Source organism: Diabrotica virgifera, chromosome 4 (genome assembly GCF_917563875.1).
Source record: "Diabrotica virgifera virgifera chromosome 4, PGI_DIABVI_V3a".
In the NCBI taxonomy this organism is placed as follows: domain Eukaryota; kingdom Metazoa; phylum Arthropoda; class Insecta; order Coleoptera; family Chrysomelidae; genus Diabrotica; species Diabrotica virgifera.
In genome coordinates, this window is record NC_065446.1 from 35,856,636 (window position 1) to 35,875,099 (window position 18,464).

The window sequence follows — 18,464 nt, forward strand, 5'->3', positions numbered from 1 at the left end:
CGACAATTAAAACTTGTAATAACATGCAAAAACCACCTTTACCAACCCTTTCAAAGTCACCTCTTTTTGCGACTGAGGATTTTAACAAGAATTAATATTAATAGCCTTATAGACCTTATAAAAAACTACAAAATTCTTCTTTTATCAAACTTCTAAGATCAAAATTAAAAATGTTAGGGTTAAAAAATCAATATATTTTTTTGAAAAAAAAAAAGGAGAAATCCAATTGGAAGCATAATAATGTAAGTTAGCGGTGTTTTTAGTCATTGGCCTTATTCATTCTTATTTATTTATGTATTATTAATAGATTCTAGATGTTTAACTGGCTTAGAATGATTAGTTTTTAAAAACAGGAATTAAAAGCGAATAACGAATTTTTGTAGCTTGGTAAAAAATGCTATTTTCTTCAGAATATAAAGATTAGCATCAGAGATACGAAAAAATGTTTCAATATAAAATTATAGGTTATGCAATTCTCAAGAACTTGGTTTAAAAAAATTTTTTCTACGGCAAAAATTGAGTGAATCGTAAATGAGTATACCTATCAAAACATTGATTTTTTCGATATAAAACTAACATTTTCGATGGCAAATAAATCGAAAACTGTTAATTTTATCAAAAAAATATATAGACCATTTTTTGCTAAGAATGAATGTTTTTATCAACTTTTGCGGTCAAAATATAATAAAAAATTTTCACCCCCGAGATGGGGTGACAACCACCCCCATGATAAAAGCGCCTTTCCGCATCATATAGATTTTGATCCTTGGTCTATCTACTACTTATTTTCAAATTTTCAAGCAAATCCATCCATTCTGTAAAAATTGCGAGGTGAAAAGCTTCGGTTCCTGGCCTATAGTTCCTTTATCATTTCTTATTCCCATCCCCTGACCTCCATGAATTCATTCTTCCATCTAAATTTATAAGTTCAATTAATTTATTAATTATTTTTGTTGATATTTTCATTAATGTCTTATAACTGTGTAATAATATTAATGAGTAATAAATAAACATGTTCTAATGTCAACAGAGTGAAGATGATGGAGTAGTTATATCTGCTATGGTTTGGGGCGAAGAAGACACCAACCACGTAGGCCTTTTAGTTCTAGATGGCGAATCTTTCATCGAACTAGGAAGAGCTGAGTTTCACACTCCAAGTCCTGCACCAAAGTGTCTGCATGGTTGGTTCTTACCATCAAAAGAATAATAGTCACTACTAAATTAAAATAAGCATTTTTTATTTATAATCTCAATAAATTAATAAACTGTATAATAAACAATAACACAGTTAATAAAATATTATAACTACACCTACATACAAATGTTTCTTTAATAAATAAAATGTTGAAGAAATAAAGTTTTAATTCCAATAAAACAAATTAAAAAATGTGAGATAGTTATATGGGGTGTGCCGAAACTAATATGAAAAAAGTAGGAAGCCTATAGGTTGAGCCAAAATAATGTTTTTCTATTCTCATACTTTAATATATCAATTATGATTTCAATGTTTGTATCATGATCACGTTCTGTCTTGAATATGGCACATGCGCAATAAGCAGTGTTCAAGTCAAATGCATAGGGATATTGAAAATTTAACATCAAATTAATTTTCATAATATTCAAAATATTATTGTGTCAACAAAATAATTAATTTAATCGTATAACTATTTAATTTGTTTGTATTATAAAATAAATAAATTTGAATATATTTTTTTTGTTGTGAATGATCATAGAAAAAATCATGTATACAAGTTGCATTGAATTATTATGATGGTCGTATTCTATACGAAACTCGCCGCTTTGCGGCTCGTTTCGTACTTTTTTTTTTAATTTTTTGTAAATTGTATCGAGTGACCTTAGATATATTTGTTAATTTTTCTGATGAAATAATTATTGTTGGTATTTGTCAGTAATTAATTAGTAAACAGCTTGCTACATATTGTTATACTGAATTCGTTCAGCCGAGATTCATTTTGACACATTCGGAATAGGAAACATACAACATAAAAATTCCTACCTCACACTATTAACTGCTCAAATCAACTTAATCTTTCATTAAAAAAGAAGATAATGGGAGTGTATACTAAACTCATAAAATTTTGTGAAATTTATTTCTACAAAATATGTTTATTTTGTACAATAAATAATTTTCTCATTTGTTATCAATACATTATAATGGTGTAAATAAATAATTATTGAGGTTTATGTCATTTATGTCTGTTTACTATTAATAATATTGCCTATGGGCCATTCAACGAATATACGACTCTCTTGGATTATCTCGACAACGAATATTTTACTGTGCAACATAAGAAGTACGAATGTAAATGGCTCTAATAATTTTTCCAATAAACAACAATGTAATTTTTAATTTACTTTCGTTCTTCATATTTTGCACAGTAAAATATTCGTTGTCAAAATAATCCAAGAGAGTCGTATATTCGTTGAATGACCCATATGAGCAGGTATGTTTACTTGTGTAGTAATTTACAGTCACGTCTAGCAACCTAACTTCCCAAAAAATAAATTGCCAACGTCACTAGACAGTTGTCTAGTTTCTCAAATTAGCGAAGCGATTTTACCATATTAACCTGTAGCTTATACTCATGAAATAAACAGTATTAAAATTATTCTAACCTAGAACTCAAAAACGAGAGCCTGAATTAAAAGTTTGTATGAATGTATGAAGTCCGACATTATTTTGGCTAAAACAATATGCTTCTGACTTTCTTATCGTTCGTTACGAGACACCCTGTATACCGACCAATTATAAATGATATTTCTAATTCACAATAATTGTATAGGCCTTAATTAAAATTAAAAATAACCGTACAGCCTAAAAGAAAACAAAATTTAATCCAAAAAAGAAAATAAAGTCATCAATTTTCTAATAAACTTAAAACTTCTACAGAAAATTCTAGGTTACATTCTCAGATGTCTCAAAATTCAAAAACTTATCTAGTGTTCTGATATATTTCCTTACTGTTGTATAAACTTAAAACATTACTAGGATCCGAACAGCTATCAAACAGATATTTTTGTCGTGTCTATCATATTCTGAGACTTTTAAAATCTATTTAATTGTCTCCTTTTGGATTTTAACCCAGTCTGTCTTAAATATAATTTAGCACAGTTTAATACACATAAAGAGGTATAAAAATGTGTATAGATATAAAATTTAGAACTGTTCATTCAAGTATCATAATGATACTCATAGGTTTGTTCTAGCATCAGTTTCAAACGGTTTGAAACCATCAGCGAATAGTCGACCAGCGCTGAGTAGAGGGGTTAGCACTGGTGACTGTATTATGTTCTCTCACTGACCAACTGTTTGCTGACGGTTTCTGACTAGTTTGACTGTTTGCTAGAACAAACCTATTATCTCCAGATGGTAATAGTGGAGATGGAGATAATTAAGAAAATGTTTCCTCGATAGAAAATGATACCGAGGAATAACTTATTAGAAAATTAGAGAGTTTATAAATCTGTAATTTTTCGCAGTGTTCAAAAATACTGGTACGAATACTAAAAGTGTTCAAAAATACTGGTACGAATACTAAAAAGTATTCAAAAATATTTGCAGATGACAAGGTCGTAAACAAACACTTAAAGTGAGGAAGTCCGATTTATTAGAAGTGTGCTAACAAATGACATTGCGACCATAGACATAATAAAAATAGACTAGGTAAGGTATGGGCCGCTCTGTGCATCGAGGTGTGACGCCGATATCAAGGACGCCTTTGGTCAATATTCACTTTGAGTGGTCTAGCCATATTTGTCTGTCACATGCAGGGGATCGCTTGGTTAAAAGAGATAGATAGATCACCGATCGACTGCCCGCGCGTTACGCTATTTTGCTCAGTATGCCTTGTCTATCATTTATTATGTCTATGATTGCGAAATCTTCTAAAATCAGAAGTACGCTTCAAATATTACATTTGGCTGTTGGCGGCAAAACCATAAGACGACTTATATGGCAGGGATAGGATCATAGTTGCCGCGGAGCTGGATGATAAATGAGTCAGACGAGTCTTATGGTTGTATGATGAAAGTCTTATAGTTGTAGAAAAGTAATGGAGTAACGGAGACAGATTTGCACAGTGTAACATTGTAAGATGAAAGTATTATAGTTGATAGTTAAAATTGGTCTGGGGTAGCATTTGGAGCACGTACATTTCATAGGAAGCGTATCACTGACTGCCCTAAGGTGGGTAACAGACATATTGGAATATATTATGATACATTTCACCCCATACATTGGAGATTTTCTTTTAGTACATAACACTGCTTAGGTACCCATACTACAGCAACTATTTTGATTTATACTGTAAAGCTCGAAACAGGTTTTGAGTGACCACAACACCAGTACGTTATTGAACCCAGTTTGATGCGACAACCCACCAAGAGGCGGTAACACCAATTAAATAATTAGTAGTGTGTCACAAAAAAATCGGTAAAGTTTTATGCATACGGTACCACCATAGAATAAATGAGCGTTTAATACGCATCTATTTAACTATACTATTACTTGAACAGGCATTATTTGAAGTTGACGTTACCGGATACCTGAAGATGGACAGTAGATTGTAATGTCCGAAACCGGTCGTCCTATTGTTTAATAAAATAAATTGTAAGTCTGAATTTTATTTTTGAAACCCATTTATAATAATACACTTAATCAGCCCTGTGATGAATCACTCACGTTAAATATAACGTAAAGTTATCCTGTAGCTAAGTTATAATCCTCGAATTGGTGTGATGTATCATATTTAACTTAACTACTTGCGTTATTTCTTGACAGTTCTTGAGTTATCTGATATATCAACTGTCACTTTATAACGCGACGTTAAACCTCAAGTTATGAGATAACTCTGTAGTTATGTAAAGATGTGTAAGGTTAGGTTTATCTTTTGACTTGTTTTTAGATAGAAATCAAGTGATTATTCAACGAAAAACGCTGCTTCAGGTTGTCCTAGGATTTTGTGCGGCATGTTATTAATTTAATATCAAATATAAAGCAGTACAAAATTAAAAATATCAAAAAAATAGACCTCAAATAACAATTGAAAGCACGTAGGTAATAATAAGATTAAAACAATAATTAAAAATGAAAAGTAAAGCTAATAATTTAGGAGATAGAAGAGTAATACAATTTTAAAAATCATACAAAAATCAAATCGAGATATAATTGTTGAATATAAGTTGAAATTTATAAACATAGAACCATACCTACTTATATGCAGTGTTGCCAGAGAAACTTTTGTAAATGCACTGGAATGACTGGAATAGTGACACAAAATGTACTAAACCAACACATTTTGTACAAAAACTTAAAAAAAACGTCGTTTAATGTTATTTGAAGCAAATTTCTTATATCACAAAATTTTAGGTTTTTACTTTAGGATACTTTAGTATCAAAAGTTTGGCTGTTAAATATATCAAATTGGTACAATTGTACCAACTCTGGCAACGCTGCTTTTATGGTTATCTTCTTATCCTGTGCCATGATCCGATCAATATCTCGCACTCACTCCAACTTGTACTATTTCTATATAAGGTTCTCTTTGTTACTTCAAACTTAGTTACTCAAATGTTACTTCTCTTTTAACGTTTAAGAAATAACTCGTATCATAGCGATGACGGATACGTCACACGAAATTTACGTAAATAGTTATGGAGATAGTTATCCGTCATAGTTATGTTAACTTTAACGAAAACGTTAAAGATAACTTCGGTCATCCATCACAGGGCTGATTACCAGATGTGATGTTACAGTAAAAATTATGTAACACAACACGTTCCTGGATTCAACAATGCTTTCAATCTGCAATCCGATGTGCGCCTACCACTTGACACTTGTAAATATATTCAGAACATTAATGAAAAAAGTTATAAAGATTTATAATATCTAACAATACATGTTCTTTGAGTCTTTATTGGCATTCTATATAAGTCCTAATGTAATAGGAGGGTAATACTTTTTATACATACATCAATAATACAAGTATTATTACAGAAATGTCTAGCTACTATAAAAATATAACATCAAGATTTAGTTGAGCGTGAACTCTCCAAAATGTTCGACACAGACACATTTTATTACAGCTATAATACAATCATTTATTGAAATATATGAGATGTAACTAATCAATTGAAACAACAAAAGAAAGCAATTGAATGTTACTGGTATTTGAAACATGTGCCTAACTAAACAAACAATTTAAAGATGTTTTTAGATGTATGTTTCTGCCGTCGTACATACGAAACTGTTTTGCAGAAATGTTAAAATTAAAAATTATTCGACTTCAATTAAAAGGAACTCTGCAACACTCTTAACACTGTCATCAAAACCTCGATCTTTCCATCAATTTGAAGCATTCACGCAGATGCAATAGAGCTACTGGGAATACTTCAAGGCATAAACGCACAAACACGGACACATGTTTTTCCAGCTATCTGCACCGACTCTCTACCATCTCTTAACTCGATAAAACATATTTACACTTGACACCCAATTGTTCAATCTATCCATAACTATCTATCCAATTTCTCACCTTACAAGAAGACACAATCATCTGGGTACCCTCCCCTATCGGAATTCAAGGCAACTAAAACGCCGATCGTGTAGAAAACATCAACCACCTATCCCGATACAATCCAAATTGAAACAAAGATCTAAAACTACACTGTCATCATCTTACACTTAATTTCTGACAAATTAACTGAAACAGGCTGCCATCAAAATTGAAAGAAATCGAACCACACATAGGTACATTTGAAGCTCCACAAAAAATTAAATGTAGCAATAAGAACGCTACGAAATGGATATAAAGTGGAACCCCGATAACCCGGAAGTCCGGCTAACCCGGACCGATTTTCATCAGACAAACATTTCAACAATTCAAAATAAAAATGTATGTAATATATAATATTTGAGAGATAATGTGTATTTGTGTAATTTAAGCTATACGATAGTAAAAATTACTCATGGCACACGGCGGCAGGTTTATTGTCTGGAATTATCGAAAACAACAGGCACCTGTTGTAGTATTCCTTAATTTATTTCAATCAAACTGTCTTAGCATTGTTTAAAAAAGCCTATTTAAAAAATTATTTTTTAAACAATGGTCTTAGTTCTTCACTGTTCTTAAATAACATAACATCGTTCCGATTGTGACTGTATTGTGTGTAGTACAGTCTTGTATTGTTCGCTTCCGTTTGCTTAGGTTTGTGTTTACGTGTTTTTAGTAATTTAGATGTGTACTGTGCATAATATATTTCATGTTATTTCAATTATAACGGAGTTTATCTGTATGTATACCGTATTTTATTAATTTTTACCATATTCTCCGGCTAACCCGGATTTTCGATAACCCGGATCGGCCGCGGTCCCGATTAATCCGAGTTATCTAGCTTCCACTGTACCAGGATATCTGATGTGTTCTGGGGCCCCACCCTTGTGCCATGACTACAGGGATTAAAGGATAACCTAAATGAAGCTCTAAATTTTGACAGTTTCTAAAAAATTTTCATCAAAAGACTAAACTCAATATACACTATTTCTATTTATTATCAGAATCTTGGGGCAATATGTAGTAGACTAGATGAACTTTGAACCGCCATCTCCCAATGTAACTATGATGTAATCATTCTGGTAGAAACCTGCCTAAATCAAGATTACTCAGAAAATGAATTGTCAAATTCTGACTACCGCATCAACTTAAAAACTAGCACTAAGCATCGTGTAGAAGGAGTTTTAATTTTGTTACGAAACCATTTTAAAATTAAACAAATCAAATCTCAACAAATAATGTTTGATCACCTGTTTGATTAAGTAGATTATGAACAATAGAATAGAATAGAAATATGCTTTATTGTCATGAAAAATTGTACAATTTTATCGACAAAGCTTATAAAAAGTGAAGAAAACAAACTTGCATTCTTTATCTTGGGTGGAGTATACATTTCTCCGAACTCATCACAAGATATTTACCATAGTCATTGCTCGGGTGTTGAAACTATTAAAAACAATGTACCTGTATATTCATTTGGCAACTACAATTGAGGCCATGAGAGCCAGAGTGGCCTAACTGGTTTTAACATTACTTTACAATACATAATCAAAGAAAATGATCAGAAGCTAACAATGTCCGATTGTTTTAGTAGTTTTATGTTGACCAAGAATCATTATTGGTCAACATACAATTACTAAAACAATCGGGACATAGCTTCTGATCATTTTCTTTCATTATGTAAAGTAATGTTAAAATCAGTTAGGCCACTCTGGCTTTTATGGCCTCAATTTACAACTGGCTTCTTGGGTTTACTTAAATGAAGAAGGCTTGGTCGTTAAATGTCCACAAAACTATCCAGAAAGCTACTACGTGAATGCTTCTCTTTCCTAAACCTGTGGCAATCAAATAACACCAAATCACATGGAGTATTTTTGGATCTAATTTTCCTGAGTATTGAAACTGTCAGTTTACGAGACATTTGACAATTTGCTTCCCAATAACTTTCATCATTTGGCGTTTATGCGCCAACTGCTGACAAAAATGAAGAAGAAATAGAAAACTTTTATAGAGAACTCCAGAAAACATTACATCTCACAGCATCTAGAGACATAACAGTGATCATGGGTGATTTCAACGCAAAAATTGGCGAAGGAAAATGCTACCCTAATGTAGGATCATATGGGCTTGGCGAACGAAACGACAGAGGAGATCGCCTAATAGAATTTTGCCAGGAGCATAATGTTATAGCCGCAAATACGTTCTTTAAATTACCTAAGCGACGCCTGTATACATGGAAATCACCAGCTGACAAAGAGCACAAAATTGTCAGAAATCAAATTGACTACATCCTAATAAAGCACAGATATCGAAACTCAATTCAGGCAGTAAAGGCATATCCAGGAGCAGACGTATCCTCTGATCACAGTCTTCTTATTGCTAGGTTTCAACTTCAACTAAAAAAGACGCAAAAAAGCCGCAACAACAATAAACTTAACATACAGAAACTAAAGTCAGAAGAAACAAAAGAAAATCTGAAACACGAAATCAACACAAATCTAGACAGAAACCCAGGAAATAATTGCAACGTAGAACAGCAGTGGCAATTCTACAAAACCTCTACATTAGAACCAAGTAAGAAAGTACTTACTACAACCAAATGTAAGAAAGAAGAATGGATGACGGAGGAAATTCTAGACTTGATGAATGAAAGAAGAAAAAACAAAACCATTAATAAGACCCGCTATAAACAGCTTCAAAACCAAATAAGAAGAAAAATTAGGGAGGCTAAAGAAACCTACTTCTCTGAAAAATGTAAAGAAATAGAAGAACTGCAAAACACATATGACAACTTCAACCTACATAAAAAAGTCAAAGAACTAGCCGGAATAGGAAATAGAAGAACCTCAAATATATTGCTCGACAAAAATGGAAATATTATAATGGAGACAAAACGAACACTACGACGATGGAAAGAGTATATCGAGGAACTATTTCATGACCAGAGAGAAGCTAGTACATCCGTAGATAGCCAAACGGGAGATGTAGGCCCAGAGATAACCAAATCAGAGGTTAGTCAGGCAATAAACTCTATGAAAACCAATAAATCTGCTGGTCCAGAAGAATTGCCTAGCGAGCTGATAAAGTTGGTCAACGAGAAAAACCTGGACATAATAGTAGAACTGTTCAACGCTATCTATACTACTGGAATCATCCCTAGAGAAATGTTGACATCAGCCTTTGTGTGTTTGCCAAAGAAGGTGAATGCAAAAGAATGCAGTGACTACCGAACCATAAGCTTAATGTCACATACCTTGAAAATTCTATTGAAAATTATCCACGCCAGAATACACTCTAAACTGGAGATGGATATTAGTGACACTCAATATGGGTTCCGCAATGGTATGGGTACCAGAGAGGCATTATTCTCCTTCAACGTGCTGACACAGAGATGTTTGGATGTTAACCATCCTCTTTACGTCTGTTTTATAGACTACAATAAGGCGTTTGATAAAGTAAAACATGATCGACTCATGGAAATCCTAAAAAATAAAAACCTAGATGAAAGAGATTTAAGACTAATAACACACCTCTATTACAATCAGCGAGCAATAGTAAGAATTGAAAAAGAAACATCTGAAGAAATGGAAATAAAGAGAGGAGTCAGGCAAGGCTGCATACTATCACCTCTATTATTTAACGCTTATTCTGAAGAGGTAATGCGAGAAACTCTGGAAGATGAAACAGTCGGCATAAGAGTAAATGGAGTCTTAGTTAACAACATCAGATATGCAGATGATACAGTAATAATAGCCGATAGTTTACAAGACCTGCAAAGACTCATGAGTAAAATAGTAAGGTGTAGTAGGGAGTACGGACTCTCTCTCAATATCAAAAAGACGAAGTTTATGAAAATTAGTAAAAACAACCATAATACTAACGAAATCTTGATAGTAGAGGGCCAGCAGATCGAAAGAGTAAAAAAGTACACTTACCTAGGAACACTTATAACAGAAAATAATGACTACACTGCAGAAATAAAAGTCAGAATCGAAAAAGCACGTTCTAATTTTATAAAAATGAAAAAGGTCCTATGTAGCAAAGATTTAACATTAGCTCTTAAAGTACGCCTAACAAAATGTTACGTCTACAGTGTTCTATACTATGGAGTGGAATCATGGACGTTAAATGTAGAGACAATGAGACGACTTAACGCCTTTGAAATGTGGACCTATAGAAAAATTATGAGGGTTTCCTGGGTAGATAGAGTTACAAACAATGAAGTACTGAGAAGAATAGGTAAAGAAAAGGAAGTTGAACTTACAATTAAAGAAAAGAAGCTACAGTATCTCGGACATGTGATGCGGGGCGAGAAGTATGGTATCCTACGACTTATAATGCAGGGAAAGATAGATGGCAGAAGAAGCATCGGAAGAAGACGAATTTCATGGTTGAAGAACCTGAGAGAGTGGTTTGGATGCAGCTCGAAACAACTATTTAGAGCTACTGCCTCAAAAATTAAAATAGCTATGATGATTGCCAACCTCCGTAGCGGAGATGGCACCTGAAGAAGAAGAACTTTCATCATGTTGCAATTACTTGTGATCTTAGTTGTAATGGTAATGTTAAACAATTAAATTATAATTTTAGGGAAATAAAAGGCAAATATCGAGCATTGTAATTTATTAATTCTTGCCAAAGTATACTTTCGCATTCAGAACATCATCAGGGGCATTTCGTCAGATAGGAAGATATCCCGGAATGTCGTAGACATTTGTTTGAAATGAATGGTAAAAACTAACATAAAGGGTGGGGCATTAGTGTGACAAAGTTCAATTACTTGTTTGTCGTAAGAGATACGAAAAAAAGTTATTTAGGTAAAAGTTGGGGCACACATAGTACCATAATTTAAAAATATTTTCAAATATACAGGGGCGTGCGTATTGACAGGGTGACACAAACTTATGTTTTTAAATGGAACACCCTGTATATTTTTACATTTATGGATTCTCCTCAATATTTCCTTTCTTAAAATATATGGTTTTGTAATATTATACGAGGTAGTTTAAAAGTTAATGACTTTTTTTGTTAATTTCGTAGTAACATCTACACCCTGTAGAATTGTAGTGATTTGACATCAAATTTTTGTTTTATCTTTAAACGATTTTTAATATAGTATTATACTATTGTTAAACATTAACAGTATAGCGAAATGTTAACTTTTAGTATACAGGGTGGGTTGAAACTCGTAATGAGTATTTTCCGAGTTTTCTTAAACGGAACACCCATATTTTAGTATTGTAATGAAATGATATTTTATGGTAATTTTTTATTTCTTAAGCATTCCCTATACCTAAGTGCTTTAATATGTAAGTTATTCGTGATTCTTTAAGCCAAACCTTAACAATTGCAAGAAAAATTACGTGAAATTTTAATAGGTGGCCGTGAAAATATCCAATCAAAAATAATTTTTCGAAAAAAAAGTACATAATAATCTAGCCTGATCCTTAATTTATTAATATTGGATGAGATATCCAAATACATTCGCAGTTAAGGTTGTTGGTGCTTAAAATATTAATCAAACATACAAAATTCTCCCTAGTTCTATGACACAAAATTTGCTTAAACATTTGACATTATACTATTTATATAGTTCCAGCTGATTTGTTATCATTACTAATATTAATTTTTCTAATGAGGAACTGATTAAAATGGCTTTGTGCACAAAAATGAGCTACTTGCAATAAAAATTTATCAGCAGCAATTCCCTGATAGACGACAACCAAAAAGAGACACTTTTGAAAATATACTAAAACGGTTTCAAGAGACTAGATACTTAGATTGTAAGAACGGTTGTACTAATATGCAGATCCTCAGTGACACTAAGGATTGCATTTAATTCCTGTTTTCTTCACTTACAATAGTTTTTGTTCGATCAGATTTATCATAATCTAAGTGTCCAGTCCGTTAAAACCGTTCTAGTATATTTTTAAACGTTTCTCTTCCTAGTTGTCGTCTATCAGGGAATTTCTGATGAAAAATTCTTAATGCTAGTAGCACATTTTTGTTATACTCCATTAGCACAAAAATCTTATCAGTTCCCCATTAGAAAAATCCATATTAGTAATGGTAACAAAGCAACTGGAACTATAAAAATAGTATAATGTCAAATTTTTAAGGAAATTTAGAATCATAGACGACTGGGTAGAATATTGTATGTTTTTATTAATATTTTGCGATATAATAACCTTAACTACGAATTTATTTGGATATCTCATCCAATATTAATAAATTAAGGATCAGGCTAGATTATGATGTATTTTTTTTATCGAAAAATTATTTTTGATTTAATATTTTCACGGCCACCTAATAAAATTTCACGTAATTTTTCTTGCAATTAATGTTTGGCTTAAAGAATCACGAATAACTTACAAATTAAAGCTCTTAGGTATAGGGAATGCTTAAGAAATAAAAAAGTACCATAAAATATCATTTCATTACAATACAGGGTGTTCCATTTAAGAAAACTAAGAAAATACTCATTCCGAGTTTCGACTAACCCTATATACTAAAATTTAACATTTTGCTATACTGTTAATGTTTTAAACTACCTCGTATAATTTTACAAAACCATATATTTCAAGAATGGAAACATTGAGAAGAATTCAAAAATGTAAAAATATACAGGATGTTCTATTTAAAAAAACATAAGTTTGTGTCACCCTGTCAATACGCACACCCCTGTATATTTGAAAATATTTTTAAATGATGTTCCTATCAGTGCCCCAACTTTTACCTAAATAACTTTTTTTCGTATCTCTGACGACAAACGAGTAATTGGACTTTGTCATACTAATGCCCAACCCTGTATAACACACACTGGACAAAGGACAGACAGATCCAAATTAAATGCTGCTACTACATTGTTCGAAAAACAATTTCTTAGAGGTGGGTCCTCCTCTGTGTAACTTGTTTATTAATGATATTTCTAAGGTAATAAAGTTTTGTCAATTTTTGCCATTTCAAGCTTTACTTTAAAGTTTCAAACTTATCTAGCTATCTATCTAAGGATCAAAGACGACCTGACTTTCTCAAGTAATTGGTGTTTTTCCAATGGTCTCCAGTTGAATACACATAAGTGTTATGTTATATCCTTTAGCAAATCTAAAAATAATGTGTTAGACTATCACATTATGGACAAAGAGAGCAACGTCGAAAAAAAAAAATCATTTTAAGACGGCTGATTCTTTCATATAATGTTCCCTATGCTTCCTCGAACACCGTACCGGCCATCTGGCTACTGATACAGGTTGCGTTCATTACTGCGCAGCACACTTGTACAGGTAAACATATCGAATTTAAAATTATTGTCAGACGAAACATTTTTTTGTCATTACTTTTTAAACATTATTAGAAATATGAACTGTAATTGCCAGAGATTTCTGTGGTTTAAAAAGTAATGACAAAAAAATGTTTCGTCCTAAAATAATTTAAATTCAATATACAGGGTGATTGATGAGTGTGATAAAGCTCAGTAGCTCCGCTATAGTAATAGATAGCAATAAAAGTTAGATTGTTACAGGGTGTTCGATAACATAGTGGCAGACCAAACTTATGTTTTTTTTTTAATGAAACACCCTATATTTTATTTTATCGAAATCCTCTTAACTTCCCCATCACAAAAATATAAAGGTTTGTTATTTTATATAGGCCTTTTACAAAGTTATAACCAATTTTTTATGAAAATCGTAACAAGTTCAGCTCCCTTTATAAATAAAAAAAAGCACAACAGCGATGGTTTATTGGTGCCATATGTTGTTGTTGATTGTGAAAATTTTTAAGAATTGTTGATATTGCTAATTTTTCTTATATCGAATATAGGGTGAGTCAAAACGCAAGTACATTCTTTTCTCAGAAATTTTAAATGGAACATCCTGTATTTTATATTACTATCGAAAAATATCATTACCGTAATTTTATTTTTGTATAATATTCCCTATGCGTAAATTTGTCAGTTTTCGAGATATTTTCATTTTTCAGAGCAAGTTATTAATTAGGGTGTTCTATTTAAAATTACTGTGAAAATAATGTACTTGCGTTTTGACTCACTCTGTATTCGATATAAAGGAAATTAGCAATATCAACCAATTTTATAAATTTTGACAATCAACAAAAAAATATGGCACCAATAAACCATTGCTGTTGTGCTTATTTTTATTTATACAGGGAGCTGAACTTATTACGATTTTCATAGAACATTGGTTATAACTTTGTAAATACCCTGTATAACATAACAAACCTTTATATTTTTTTTTGATGGGGAAGTTAAGAAGATTTCGAATATAAAATAAAATATGGGGTGTTCCTTAAAAAAAAAAGAATGTGTGTGTACTTTGTACGCACGTAAGAAGATATTCTTCTATTATATAATAGGTAATTTAAACGAAGTAAATATACTTAAAAGATTATTTGTATTTTATTTAAAAATCAAACTAACTTTCTTATCTACCACTTTCAAAAAATTTTTATTAAAACAACCAAAAATAAAAAAAAATATGAATCGCCCAGGAATTGAACCCGCGTCATTCCAATCTCAGAGCTAACGCATTACCCACTACTCCAGCGAGGCCCTAGGAATTGACATGTAAGTTTCGGATATAATTACACAACACGGCGACATATAGTGTAAAAATGTTATGCTTACATAATATTTTATTATTTTACTACAGAGAAACACAAATCCAAAAACACAAGAATTATAATAAATAATACATTTCCTAAAAACACTAATATATTCTTTTAATGACTTATTTGCACGGTTACAGATACATACATACCTATCTTAAAAGATTAGCAATGAACTACATACTGTCAGAACTACATACTGTCAGTGTGCGCAGGCGCGCAGATCTATGTACAATTTTACCCTCAATCGTTTCGCCGCTAAAGAAGAATATCTTCAAAAAAAAGTTTGGTCTGTCACTGTGTTATCGTAACATTCTAACTAATTTTGTAATGTGAAGCGCAAAGTTAGCTACAATTTTTTTTATTAACTTTTATTGCTATCTATTACTATAGCGGATCTACTAAGCTTTTTCACACTAATCACTCACCCTGATTTTGTGTTTACATGTACAGGTGTGCTGCGCAGTAATGAATGCAACCTGTATCAGCAGCCAGATGGCCGGTACGGTGTTCAAGGAAGCATAGGGAACAAAATATGAAAGAATCAGCCGTCTTAAAATGATTTCTCGAAAACATTGCTAGCTCTTAGACCATTAATACAAGCCTCTCTCAAGAGATTTGGGGGTGTTATTTGACAGTTCCTCGTGATGTATCCCTCACATCAAGAATTTGTCAAATAAAGCATATCCCAATCTAGGTTTTATTACAAGAATCTCTCGAGATCTTTCGGAACCCACATACAGAATTTTATATCTTACTTTCGTCCATAGCATCCTGTCTTATGCTTCTGTAGTATGGTCACCGTACTATTTTACTATATTTACACCCTTAAAAAATTCAAAATAAGTTTCTCCGGATTTGTGGTTATAGATTAAACTTAGAGAACATGTCTTTGGTGGAACTAAACTCAAGGCTAACGATCTAGTTCCCTAGATGACTACAGAACTAAATGTGATCCAGTAAACCGACTTAGCGGATAAGGGGATAAATTGAAGTATGAAATATACGGACATATCTTTTCACTATTTTTCTGAAATTTACAATTTTATTAAATTGTGTAAAAAATTCTAATCTTTATGGATTTGAAAAAAGTTAGACTAACACAATTAATCTTAGAATGATGAAAAATTAAAACTCCACAAAAAAACATTAACGAACATCTGAATTTTGTTAAAAAAAAGTATAAGAAAATTAATAAGATATATTTAAGACTATTTGATTACATCACCTTGGATAAAAGTTTTGAAAACACTATTATTGAGTGTGTACATATTTTAAATAAAAAAATATATATAATGTATCATCTATTAAAATTCTTAACATAATTATATGGGATTAGTAAATAAGGAAAACGAATAAATAAACTAATTAAAAGATAAAAACCCAATCTGTACATTTTTGGAAATTCGGTATTAATCAGTTACATAACACATGTTTCAAAACATCCCTTATTATAGAAGACTTCTTTTCACCAACCTTACAAGTTTTGAGACATCTTGAATCTATACAGGAAATCGGGGTACTGTTAAACGTGCAAGTTTTGTCACGACTTTATCACATTTTTCTTGTTTTTCTTCTTTGCGACAAAGCTAATCACATTTCATATTTATTATGGAAAACTAGTAATAGTGCTTCTATATATCACATATTCGTTTTTTGAAGTGTTTTATGATAATTTGCTGTAACTGGGAGGTGAGAATTTCTTCCTTAAGAACTTGAGGATGTATAAGGGAAGGCATGATATCAGAGTTATTAGAACTACTTTCCAGAAGAAATCTGTCGTCCTTATAAATTCAGAATCTGAAAAAAAGATACGGCTGTAAGTTTCATTATTTAATTATTATACATAGAGATACACGCAATCAAACTTATATGGAATCATCTGATATTTCTAATAGTTTCAAGTGAATTTCAAAAAAAAGTGCGTCTCTTGCATAATATAGGTAGTATAATACAATTATATTCGATTCGATCCGATTCGATTTATTTTATTTAATTTCATTTTATCTAAACTGTATTAATTTTATTTATTTATATTTAATTGTATATAATTTTACATGATTAGTTTTATCTACTGAATTTTATTTATCTTTATTGAATTTTATTTCATTTTATATAACTTTATTTAATTTTATTTAATCTTATTTATATTTTTATTTCATTTTATTTAATTTTATTCAGTTTTATTTAATTATATTTTGATTTTATTTTATTTAATTTTATTTAAACAACACCCATAGGGTTGAAACTACCCCGAATCCAGTCAATAATAGAAAATTCTGAATCTATATCTAATTTTACCATAGAAAAATGTGAAACCAGTCGAGAATTGAAAATTCGGAATCTATATTTTATTTTTAGGTTAATGCCAGACAAGCGATAATTTACGGCGCCGTAAGAGTAGTAAAATGAAGAAGAAATGTAGAATTTTGGATCAAAGAAAAGTACTAGTAGTCTAGGATTTTTTCCTGGTTATCCAATGGCGACCTTTGCTTTGACCTTGACCTTCAACGGACGTCATCTTCTAGAGTTTCGAGGGTTTTCGGCATTAAATTGATATAAACAGATTACTCATGGGTTTTGGGATCGCTAAACACGAATATGTCATCAGAATTGACCTCCGGAGGACGTGGTGGCCAGGGCTACTGCAAGGGATGTCATCTTCTGGAGTTTCAATGGTTTTCGGCATTTAATTGTGATGCAAATGAATTACTGGAGGTTTTTTGAGGTCGCTAAACACGAATATACCACCAGAACTGACTCCCGGAGCACCTGGTTTCTCAATAAAAGGCGCTCCTGGAGTTTCGAGGGTTTTTGGTACTACATTAATGGAAACGGATTAGTTATAGGTTTTTGGGGTTGCTGAACACGACTGCGTGATCAGCAGAGACACAGGAGCACCTGGCGCTCAAGACAGGTTATCTTCTGGAGTTAAAATCCTAAGAGTAATCCATTTGATTCCCCCATTTGATTTCTCAGAAACTCCACAATAGAGAATTTAATAACCTTTCAAATGAGCAATCACACGACCCCTATTCTTATTTAAAAAAATCATCGATTGCGCCATTACGCCCAGATGGATGACGCCACTAGTATGATATATATGCCAAAAAATTATAATTTAAAAATAAAAATTGACCTGATTTGTAATTTATCTCTAGAGTCACCCATTCTCAAGAAAATGAATTTATTCCAACTCAAACGTCCTCACTGTACCTATAACTTCAGAGGCATATATCTTTAAACCATGATTTTTTGGAGCTATGC

General features: G+C 31.8%; 2 protein-coding genes across 5 annotated transcripts in view; one reads left to right on the plus strand and one right to left on the minus strand.

Annotated features, from left to right (window-relative positions):
- The window catches only part of LOC126882988 (carotenoid isomerooxygenase), a 66,346-nt gene extending 64,989 nt beyond the window's left edge, over positions 1 to 1,357 (plus strand). For all 3 annotated transcript variants that reach the window (XM_050648137.1, XM_050648136.1, XM_050648138.1), the window contains one exon: positions 1,031 to 1,357. In XM_050648137.1, coding sequence (XP_050504094.1) covers positions 1,031 to 1,207 — 177 coding nt within the window. In that variant the 3' untranslated portion in view covers positions 1,208 to 1,357. The remainder of the gene's footprint in view (positions 1 to 1,030) is intronic.
- A 15,027-nt stretch (positions 1,358 to 16,384) lies between these two features.
- The window catches only part of LOC126882984 (probable phospholipid-transporting ATPase IIB), a 75,720-nt gene continuing 73,640 nt past the window's right edge, over positions 16,385 to 18,464 (minus strand). For both annotated transcript variants that reach the window (XM_050648129.1, XM_050648130.1), the window contains exon 16: positions 16,385 to 16,997. In XM_050648129.1, the coding sequence (XP_050504086.1) occupies positions 16,864 to 16,997 (134 nt within the window). In that variant the 3' untranslated portion in view covers positions 16,385 to 16,863. The remainder of the gene's footprint in view (positions 16,998 to 18,464) is intronic.